Source organism: Bufo bufo, chromosome 4 (genome assembly GCF_905171765.1).
Source record: "Bufo bufo chromosome 4, aBufBuf1.1, whole genome shotgun sequence".
Classification (NCBI taxonomy): domain Eukaryota; kingdom Metazoa; phylum Chordata; class Amphibia; order Anura; family Bufonidae; genus Bufo; species Bufo bufo.
The window spans coordinates 307,201,086-307,213,128 of record NC_053392.1 but is presented as its reverse complement, the minus strand read 5'-3'; the positions used below and the strand labels follow the sequence as shown (position 1 = coordinate 307,213,128).

The window sequence follows — 12,043 nt, the reverse complement described above, 5'->3', positions numbered from 1 at the left end:
AGCTGAGGACATGGGTTGCTAGATGGCCGCTAGCACATCCGCAATACCCAGTCCCCATAGCTCTGTGTGCTTTTATTAGGTAAAAAAAAAAACGATTTGATACATATGCAAATTAACCTGAGATGAGTCCTGTCCCTGACTCATCTCACATACAGGATTCATCTCAGGTTAATTTGCATATGTATCAAATCGTTTTTTTTACCTAATAAAAGCACACAGAGCTATGGGGACTGGATATTGCGGATGTGCTAGTGGCCATCTAGCAGCCCATGGCCTCAGCTCTATACACTAAATCCCGGTGACAGGTTCCCTTTACGGAAAGGCCTTGAATATTGTTCTCATGGGAAACAATGGTGATACAGTTTTATATCTCATCAACAAACCCACAGAACACACGTCATAAAAAATAATCCATTTCTGGTTACAAAATTGTGCTGCTAAAACACTATATAGATTAACGCTAAATATGCTGGATTCCCTTCCCCTCCACATGAAATATTTGAAACTACTCACTAAAAGTTTACCCATACTCAAACTTTACCTGCCATAGCTTTTAACTCCAATTCTTCACTAGCAAACTGCATTCCCAGTTGCTTGCCATTCTCCTTGTATGTTTTTGAGAGAGTTTTGTTTGGAAGCACATCATAATAATCATGGGTAGAAGAGGACAGCTCCACCTGGAAGGGACAGGACAGCAGGAAGAAAATAATCAGTGGTAGCATTGTGTTAATTTACAGTTAAAACGTATTGGCATCATAAATAGGTTAGAAACACTGGATTTTGTAGCATATTAGTCTTTTTTTAGTTATGCAAAGAATCAACAGGGTGATATACAAATAATTACCAGGATGATTTTTCCCTCCTAAAAAGTCACAACAAAATAAGGTTAGCAAACAAAATACCCATGTGAAAAAGAACAATGTATATACTGTATTTGACTTAGGCCTCATGCACACGACCGTGTTTTTTCACGGTCCGCAAAACAGGGTTCCGTTGGTCCGTGATCCGTGACCGTTTTTTCTTCCGTGGGTCTTCCTTGATTTTTGGAGGATCCACGGACATGAAAAAAAAAGTCGTTTTGGTGTCCGCCTGGCCGTGCGGAGCCAAACAGATCCGTCCTGAATTACATTGCAAATCAATGGGGACGGATCCGTTTGACGTTGACACAATATGGTGCAATTTCAAACGGATCCGTCCCCCATTGACTTTCAATGTAAAGTCAGGAGTTAATATACCATAGGATCAGAGTTTTCCCCAATCCGATGGTATATTTTAACTTGAAGCGTCCCCATCACCATGGGAACGCCTCTATGTTAGAATATACCATCGGATTTGAGTTACATTGTGAAACTCAGATCCGACAGTATATTCTAACACAGAGGCGTTCCCATAGTGATGGGGACGCTTCTAGTTAGAATATACAAACTGTGTACATGACTGCCCCCTGCTGCCTGGCAGCACCCGATCTTTTACAGGGGGCTGTGATCAGCACAATTAACCCTTCAGGTGCGGCACCTGAAGGGGTTAATTGTGCGTATCATAGCCCCCTGTAAGAGATCAGGGGCTGTCAGGCAGCAGGGTGCAGACCCCCCTCCCTCCCCAGTTTGAATATCATTGGTGGCCAGTGCGGCCCCCCCGGCCCCCCTCTATTGTAATATCATTTGTGGTCAGTGTGCGGCCTCCCCCGCCCCCCCCTCTATTGTAATATCATTGGTGGCCAGTGTGCGCCCCCCCCCCGGCCCCCCTCTATTGTATTATTTATCATTGGTGGCCAGTGTGCGGCCTCCCCTCCCCCCCCGATCAATGGTGGCAGCGGAGAGTTCCGATCTGAATCCCAGTTTAATCGCTCTGGGGCTCCGATCGGTAACCATGGCAACCAGGACGCTACTGCAGGCCTGGTTGCCATGGTTACTTAGCAATATTACAATTTTAGAAGCATCATACTTACCTGCTGGCTGCTGCGCTGTCTGTGACCGGCCAAGAGCTCCTCCTACTGGTAAGTGACAGGTCTGTGTGGCGCATTGCTTAATGATCTGTCACTTACCAGTAGGAGGAGCTCCCGGCCGGTCACAGACAGCAGCCAGCAGGTAAGTATGATGCTTCTAATATTGTAATATTGCTAAGTAACCATGGCAACCGGGCCTGCAGTAGCATCCTGGTTGCCATGGTTACCGATCGGAGCCCCAGAGCGATTAAACTGGGACTCCGATCGGAACTCTCCGCTGCCACCAATGATGGGGGGGGAGGCCGCACACTTGCCACCAATGATATTACAATAGGGGGGGGGGGCGGGGGGGCCGCACACTGGCCACCAATGATATTCAAACTGGGGAGGGAGGGGGGTCTGCGCCCTGCTGCCTGGCAGCCGCTGATCTCTTATAGGGGGCTATGATATGCACAATTAACCCCTCAGGTGCAGCACCTGAGGGGTTAATTGTGCGGATCACAGCCCCCTGTAAGAGATCGGGTGCTGCAAGGCAGCAGAGGGCAGTCATGTACACAGTTCGTAGTATATTCTAACTAGAAGCGTCCCCATCACTATGGGAACGCCTCTGTGTTAGAATATACTGTCGAATTTGACTTTTCACAAAGTGAAAACTCATCTCTGAAAAAGCTTTTATGCAGACGGATCTTCGGATCCGTCTGTATGAAAGTAACCTATGGCCACGGATCACGGACGCGGATGCCAATCTTGTGTGCATCCGTGTTCTTTCACGGACCCATTGACTTGAATGGGTCCGTGAACCGTTGTCCGTCAAAAAAATAGGACAGGTCCTATTTTTTTGACGGACAGGAAACACGGATCACGGATGCGGCTGCAAAACGGTGCATTTTCTGATTTTTCCACGGACCCATTGAAAGTCAATGGGTCCGCGAAAAAAAACGGAAAACGGCACAACAGCCACGATGCACACAACAGTCGTGTGCATGAGGCCTTAGGCTAAACTTTAACACCAGCCACTAAATGCATTCTTTTGCCAAAAGTATTTGGACACTCTTCCTAATCATTGGGTTCATATGTCATGCACATTGCAAACAAGTGCTTAAAATCAAGCATAAAGAACTTGGTAGCTTTAAATGTAACTGTAACGAGCCCCTGCTCGCTCTATTCTGCTCTCACGACACTCCCTGATGTGACCACAATATCTGCTGGTTCCGTCGTTGATGATCCGGCCTCAAACAACCGCTCGTGTCGTTTTAATTCTCACAGAACTAACACCAGTCAGGCTGTATGTGAGTTCAAACTGACAAAATTCTTTATTGAAAGCATCACATATATTTATATTGACAGTTGGAACACCTCTTTCAATTGGTAAATTGTAAAACCCCCTCTGATTGGCTATGCAAATGAGGTAAGCAGGGGTTAGTTTAAGAGCTTGGCTGGGAGGCAGATGGTTGTGGCCATTGTCACAGAGAGATTCAAACCATGACAGTAACATTGTTCTAGGATTCCACTAGTGATGGACGAACATCGGCCGGGACGGTTTGCGAACGCGATCAAATATTCGCGAACCGCAAGTTTGCGGCGGGCCCCATTCAAATTAATTGCAGAAGAACCTGAAAAACCTTCAGCTCATATTTGCAGCTAGCAAACACTTACTAGAAGTACACAAATAGTCCCACAACATGGAAAGTGATATACCAGAGGGAAAAAATCCCACAAAAAATATGTATTTTAATCAGGGGCCATTTTTGTGCGTCTTAAAGGGAAACTCTCAAAAATGTGCCCTGCTGGAGCCCAGACAATGTTTATTTCCTATCGGTTTGATGCATACAAATGTGTAGCACTCCACATTTTTGTATCCTGCCTATCTATAAAAAAATGCATACTTTAACGTAAAAAATGTTTCTACCATGGAACTGTATGGTGAACGGCCGACACTGTACGGCATCAGTCTGAGGCGTCTGTTAACGCATACATTTTTGGTATGCATTAACCTGTTACGGACACAGGACGTACAGGTATGCCCTGTGTATTTAAAATCACAACCACGCGACGGGCGATGATCGGAACTGGGTGCCTGCTGAAATCAATCAGCAGGCACCCTGGGTAAATGCCGAGGGGGAACCCCACGTATCAGCGATCGCTGCTGATTAACCCTTTCTATGCCGCTGACCGCGGCATAGAAGGGGTTTGTGTTTGAGGGAGCGCATCGAGTTCCCGCGCATCGGGACCTGCCTTCTATGGGTGCCGAGGAGATCCAGCCTCAGGCTGGTTCTCCTAGGCAACCTGTTAGGGTATTACTCTGTATAATACACTAACAGGCAATGCATTACAATACAGATGTATTGTAATGCATTGCAGAGGGAATCAAACATCAGAAATAAAGTAAAGGGAAAAAAACGTTTAAAAAGTGTTTTTAACCACCTCAGCTCCCCTAGCTTAAACCCCCTTAATGACCAGACCACTTTTTACAATTCTGCACTACACTACTTTCACCGTTTATTGCTCGGTCATACAACTTACCACCCAAATGAATTTTACCTCCTTTTCTTCTCACTAATAGAACTTTCATTTGGTGGTATTTCATTGCTGCTTACATTTTAACTTTTTTTGGTATTAATCAAAAGTGACTGAAATTTTTGCAAAAAAATGACATTTTTCAGTTTCTGTTGTAACATTTTTCAAATAAAACTACATTTCTATATACATTTTTCTCTAAATTTATTGTTCTACATGTCTTTGATAAAAAAAAATGCAATAAGTGTATATTTATTGGTTTGCGCAAAAGTTATAGCGTTTACAAACTATGGTACAAAAATGTGAATTTCCGCATTTTGAAGCAGCTCTGACTTTCTGAGCACCTGTCATCTACAATGCCCAGACAGTATAAACACCCCACAAATGACCCCATTTCGGAAAGTAGACACCCTAAGGTATTCGCTGATGGGCATAGTGAGTTCATAGAAGGTTTTATTTTTTGTCACAAGTTAGCGGAAAATTATGATTTTTTTTTTTTTCTTACAAAGTCTCATATTCCACTAACTTGTGACAAAAAATAAAACTTCCATGAACTCACTATGCCCATCACGAAATACCTTGGGGTGTGTTCTTTCCAAAATAGGGTCACTTGTGGGGTATTTATACTGCCCCAGGGCAGTATAAATACCCCACAAGTGACCCCATTTTGGAAAGAAGACACCCCAAGATATTTCGTGATGGGCATAGTGAGTTCATGGAAGTTTTTATTTTAGGGGACCTAAAGCGTGAGAAGAAGTCTGGAATCCAAATGCCTAAAAAATGCCCTGTGAAATCCTAAAGGTGCTCTTTAGAATTTGGGCCCCTTTGGGCACCTAGGCTGCAAAAAAGTGTCACACATGTGGTATCGCCGTACTCAGAAGAAGTAGGGCAATGTGTTTTGGGGTGTATTTTTACATACACTCACCTAAAGAATTATTAGGAACACCTGTTCTATTTCTCATTAATGCAATTATCTAGTCAACCGATCACATGGCAGTTGCTTCAATGCATTTAGGGGGGTGGTCCTGGTCAAGACAATCTCCTGAACTCCAAACTGAATGTCAGAATGGGAAAGAAAGGTGATTTAAGCAATTTTGAGCGTGGCATGGTTGTTGGTGCCAGACGGGCCGGTCTGAGTATTTCACAATCTGCTCAGTTACTGGGATTTTCACGCACAACCATTTCTAGGGTTTACAAAGAATGGTGTGAAAAGGGAAAAACATCCAGTATGCGGCAGTCCTGTGGGCAAAAATGCCTTGTGGATGCTAGAGGTCAGAGGAGAATGGGCCGACTGATTCAAGCTGATAGAAGAGCAACGTTGACTGATATAACCACTCGTTACAACCGAGGTATGCAGCAAAGCATTTGTGAAGCCACAACACGCACAACCTTGAGGCGGATGGGCTACAACAGCAGAAGACCCCACCGGGTACCACTCATCTCCACTACAAATAGGAAAAAGAGGCTACAATTTGCACGAGCTCACCAAAATTGGACTGTTGAAGACTGGAAAAATGTTGCCTGGTCTGATGAGTCTCGATTTCTGTGGAGACATCCAAATGGTAGAGTCCGAATTTGGCGTAAACAGAATGAGAACATGTATCCATCCTCTGATGGCTACTTCCAGCAGGATAATGCACCATGTCACAAAGCTCGAATCATTTCAAATTGGTTTCTTGAACATGACAATGAGTTCACTGTACTAAAATGGCCCCCACAGTCACCAGATCTCAACCCAATAGAGCATCTTTGGGATGTGGTGGAACGGGAGCTTCGTGCCCTGGATGTGCATCCCTCAAATCTCCATCAACTGCAAGATGCTATCCTATCAATATGGGCCAACATTTCTAAAGAATGCTATCAGCACCTTGTTGAATCAATGCCACGTAGAATTAAGGCAGTTCTGAAGGCAAAAGGGCGTCCAACACCGTATTAGTATAGTGTTCCTAATAATTCTTTAGGTGAGTGTATACCCATGCTGGGTATGATAAATATCTCTCTAAAAGTCAACTTTTCCCATTTTTTTATACAAAGTTGTCATTTTAGAGAGATATTTCTCTCACCCAGCATGGGTATATGTAAAAAGACACCCCAAAACACATTGCCCAACTTCTCCTGAGTACGGCGATACCACATGTGTGACACTTTTTTGCAGCCTAGGTGTGCAAAGGGGCCCAAATTCTAAAGAGCACCTTTTGGATTTCACAGGGCATTTTTTACGCTTTTGGATTCCAAATTACTTCTCACGCTTTAGGTCCCCTAAAATGCCAGGGCAGTATAAATACCCCATTTTGTAAAGAAGACACCCCAAGGTATTCCGTGAGGGTATGGCGAGTTCCTAGAATATTTAGTTTTTTGGCACAAGTTAGCGGAAAATAATATATATATATTTTATTCTTACAAAGTCTCATATTCCACTAACTTGTGACAAAAAATAAAATTTTACATGAACTTACCATACCCCTCACTGAATACCTTGGGGTGTCTTCTTTACAAAATGGGGTCACTTGTGGGGTATTTATACTGCCCTGGCATTTTAGGGGACCTAAAGCGTGAAAAGTAGTTTGGAATCCAAATGCGTAAAAAATGCCCTGTGAAATCGTAAAGATTCTCATTGGAATTTGGTCCCCTTTGCGCACCTAGGCTGCAAAAAAGTGTCACAGATGTGGTATCGCCGTACTCAGGAGAAGTAGGGCAATGTGTTTTGTGGTGTCTTTTTACATATACCCATGCTGGGTGAGAGAAATATCTCTGTAAATTCACAACTTTGTGTAATTTTTATTTTAAAAAGTTGTCATTTTCAGAGATATTTCTCACACACAGTATGGGTATATGTAAAAATTCACCCCAAAACACATTGCCCTACTTCTCCTGAGTACGGCGATACCACATGTGTGACACTTTTTGCAGCCTAGGTGCGCAAAGGGGCCCAAATTCCAATGAGAATCTTTACGATTTCACAGGGCATTTTTTACGCATTTGGATTCCAAACTACTTTTCACGCTTTAGGTCCCCTAAAATGCCAGGGCAGTATAAATACCCCACAAGTGACACCATTTTGGAAAGAAGACACCCCAAGGTATTCCGTGAGGGGCATGGCGAGTTCCTAGAATATATTTTTTTTGGCACAAGTTAGCGGAAAATGATATATATATTTTTTTTCTCTTACAAAATCTCATATTCCACTAACTTGTTACAAAAAATAAAATTTTACATGAACTCGCCATGCCCCTCACGAAATACCTTGGGGTGTCTTCTTTCCAAAATGGGGTCACATGTGGGGTATTTATACTGCCCTGGCATTTTAGGGGCCCTAAAGCGTGAGAAGAAGTCTGGAATATAAATGTCTAAAAAATTTTACGCATTTGGATTCCGTCAGGGGTATGGTGAGTTCATGTGAGATTTTATTCTTTGTCACAAGTTAGTGGAATATGAGACTTTGTAAGAAAAAAAAAACAAAAAAAAAAAACAATTTCTGCTAACTTGCCATGCCCCTCAAAAGTGATCTTCTTATAGCGCTGCAGCGGTTTTACTGTGTTTTTGCAGTGATCAGAAAAAAAAATATTATGTCACGGCGGTGGGGCGGACTGAACGCAAGTGTGCGCACAAGACCATGCATCCAGCGCCTCACCCACTCACATCCGTCTGAGCAGATAAAACCGCAGATGAAGGTCCTGCGCGACCGAAACGTACGGTTTCTGCCAATATGTGCATAATCTGAAAAAGATTGGGCCTATGGATGACAGCATTATATGCTAATGAATAAATGCCCCTATTACAAATTGAAAAATTGTGTGCCTCAAATTTACTTCTATATGCACACAAGATCAGGCCTGATCGGGCGAACACTGCGTTTTTTGTAGAGCCTATAGAACTTGTCCTATTCTTGCGGACAAGAAAAGGCATTTTCTATATAGTTCTGGCAATGTGCGGATCCGCAAAATGCGGAAAGCACATTGCCGGTGTCCGTGTTTTGCGGATCTGCGGATCCGCAAAACACATACGGACGTCTGAATGGAGCCTTACAGGGGGGTGATCAATGACAGGGGGTTGATCAGGGAGTCTATATGGGGTGATCACCCCCCTGTCATTGGTCACCCCCATGTAAGGCTCCATTCAGACGTCCATATGTGTTTTGCGGATCCACGGATTCTTGGATCCGCAAAACACATACGGACGTTTGAATGGAGCCTTACAGGGGGGTGATCAATGACAGGGGGGTGATCAGGGAGTCTATATGGGGTGATCACCCCCCTGTCATTGATCACCCCCCTGTAAGGCTCCATTCAGACGTCCGTATGTGTTTTGCGGATCCGCGGATCCGCAAAACACATACGAACGTCTGAATGGAGCCTTACAGGGGGGTGATCAATGACAGGGGGGTGATCAGGGAGTCCAATTTGGGGTGATCAGGGGTTAATAAGGGGTCAATAAGTGACGGGGGGTGTAGTGTAGTGATGTTTGGTGCTACTTACAGAGCTGCCTGTGTCCTCTGGTGGTCGATCCAAGCAAAAGGGACCACCAGAGGACCAGGTAGCAGGTATATTAGACGCTGTTAACAAAACAGCGTCTAATATACCTTTTTGGGGTTAAGAAAATTGAATCTACAGCCTGCCAGCGAATGATCGCCGCTGGCAGGCTGTAGATGTACTCGTTTACCTCCCGATCCTGTGAACGCGCGCTCCTGGGAAAATGAATTCAAATGGGAAATCTGCCCAAAAAGTAAAATTTTGACATTTTATCTCTATTTTCCATTAATTCTTGTGGAACACCTAAAGGGTTAACAAAGTTTGTAAAATCAGTGTTCAATACCTTGAGAGGTGTAGTTTGTATAATGGGGTCAATTTTGGGTGGTTTCTATTATATAAGCCTCACAAAGTGACTTCAGACCTGAACTGGTCCTGAAAAAGTGGGTTTTAGAAATTTTCTGAAAAATTTCAAGATTTGCTTCTAAACTTCTAAGCCTTGTAACGTCCCAAAAAAATAAAATGGCATTCCCAAAATGATCCACACATGAAGTAGACATATGGGGAATGTAAAATAATAACTATTTTTGAAGGTATTACTATCTATTATAAAAGTAGAGAAATTGAAATTTGGAAATTTGCTAATTTTTCCCAATTTTTGGAAATTTGGTATTTTTTTCTAAAAAAAATGTTTTTTTTTTACTCAATTTTACCAGTGTCATGAAGTACAATATGTGACGAAAAAACAATCTCAGAATGGCCTGGATGAGTAAACGCGTTTTAAAGTTATTCACACATAAAGTGACACTGGTCAGATTTGTAAAAAATGGCCTGATACTTAAGGTGAAATATGGCCGTGTCCTTAAGGGGTTAAATGGATGACAGAAATAGGATGTGAACCCAGCCCTAGTCTCAGAATAAGCACCAGTGCACATCCGACCAGCGTGGCGGATAGGGGAGGCTGCCATGTACTGACAGAGCGCTACCTGGTCCTGGTGGTCAGGGATGAGGACTGTGTTTCACAAGGATCATTTTCTACTGGGCACAGTATAATACACTAGAATCTATATAATATAAAGATATTAGTTCTACCCCCGAATGATAATACAATCAGGTGATCATTTATTATATAGAAATACATCTATGTTAGGCGTATTTCTGACACAGATTGTGGCTCAAAAGTCCTTAGCACCGCAATCTGAATTTTTTCCCGCTCATGCCAGGTCTAAAAAAGGATGGCGTGGGCAGGGAAAGGGATACAGTTATGGCCATCCAGATATTGCACACCTCTGCACAGTGACCAGATAACACCGCCATACCGTGACCGGATAAAAGAGTATAAGAGAGCACAGTACAGGGAATGAGTAGGGGCACTGCACATGGTGTGGTAAGAGGGCACAATGCAGGGTATAAGAGGGCACAGTACAGGGTGAAGGGGACAGTCACATGACCCTGTGACAGTAGAAGGTCCTTATGGTGAATGCGGTTCATACGCCACCATAATGAGAGGCAGAGGAGTGAGACAAAAGGTGAGTGAGACAAGAGGTGGCTAGAGGTAAAAAATGTGACTGTCGGCCAGTACAGGAACCAAAAATTTGCCAATAGGCATTCACCTGACAGCAAAGAACTTTGGACTCTGTGGCTGGAGGTACATTAGGCAGTCACAGGATAAAAATGTAACTGTCGGCCAGTACAGGAACCAAAAATTAGGCATTCAACGGACATAAATGGCATTTAATGCCGCTGTATTTATCTAAGACAGGAACCATGATTTGTTCTGGGTGGTGGTGGATATTTGTGGGCTGTCATGAGGAAATTCAATCAAACGTGGTGACTTGTCACATTCCTCAGAGATCCATGCCTCATTCATTTTTAGAAATGTGAGGTAGTCCATACGGTTGTGAGCTAGGTGAGTGCCCTTATCGGTCACAATCCCCCCTGCTGTGCTGAATGTCCTTTCGGATAGGACACTGGACGACGGGCAAACCAAGAGTTCCATGACAAATTGTGCCAGCTCTGGCCACAGGTCAAGCCTGCACACCCAGTAGTCCAGGGGTTCATCGCTTCTCAGAGCATCGCTCTAGACGTTCCCTGAGGCTTGATCCAGAGGACGGCTGTTGATGGGTTGGCTGCAAGAATGATCTCATATCCGAAGTGACCAACACATCTTCAAACCGCCCTCTTGCATGCGCTGTTGGATTGATAGCCGCAACTGTTTCTCTGTGAGTGGAAATTTCTCTGCCATCTCCCGCAAATCAGAATGAAGCATTTCTCGATGCAAGGCCTGGAAGTTCTGCATTCTGACAGTCCTCTGTGATGGTGGTAACATTTCCGCCATTTTGTGTTTGTACTGGGGGTCTAAGTACGTTGCCACCCAGTACTGGTCCTTGCCCTTTATGCTTTTTATACAGGGGGTCCCTCTTCAAACACTGGAGCATGAAGGCCCCCATTTGCACTAAAATGGAAGCGGTGGAGTGCCCTGGCTTCTGCTCATCATCCAGGATAATGTCGTCCTCGTTCTCCTCCCCCCAGCCACAGACAAAACCAGGGTTCCCAGAAACGTTTAAAGCATGCTCTTCTTGCTCCTCCTACGCCCAGGTACCATCCTCCTCTGTCTCCTCTTGTTGACTTGTCTCAGATGGAGTAGCCCCCCCTGGGAATTCATCCAGCAATGCGACTTCCTCATCTTCCTGTTCCTCGATGGGTTGATCAATCACACAACGCAATGCACGCTCCAGAAAGAATGCATAAGGTATGATTTCACTGATGACGCCCTGACTGTGACTAACCAGTTTGGTGATCTCATCAAATGCATCACGCATGAGCAGCCACTGGCGCAGTAATAAAAAACAATCTCCCTAGAACCTATCCTGCCGCAGAGTTCGTACAGGTAGTTGTTAACTGCATATACAAGGTGGAGTTCCATCGCATCGGGCAGTCAAAAATCAGACGTCTGACGGGCAGGTGGTGTCGCCGCTGAATGTCAGCAAGGCGAGCCATGGCCGTGTAAGATCTTCGGAAATGGCCAGAGATTTTCCTGACCTGCCACAAGATGTCCTGGACCCCGGGGTATTTGGCAACGAATCGCTGCACGACTAAGTTCAGGACGTGTGCC

The 12,043-nt window shown here is 44.3% G+C and overlaps 1 protein-coding gene across 1 annotated transcript in view; it reads right to left on the bottom strand.

The window, feature by feature from the left end:
- Window positions 1-530: 530 nt before the first annotated feature.
- Window positions 531-12,043, bottom strand: part of LOC120999186 (peptidase M20 domain-containing protein 2-like) — a 220,623-nt gene continuing 209,110 nt past the window's right edge. Inside the window, exon 6 of the mRNA XM_040430062.1 lies at window positions 531-677. Within this exon, the coding sequence (XP_040285996.1) occupies window positions 531-677 (147 nt within the window). The remainder of the gene's footprint in view (window positions 678-12,043) is intronic.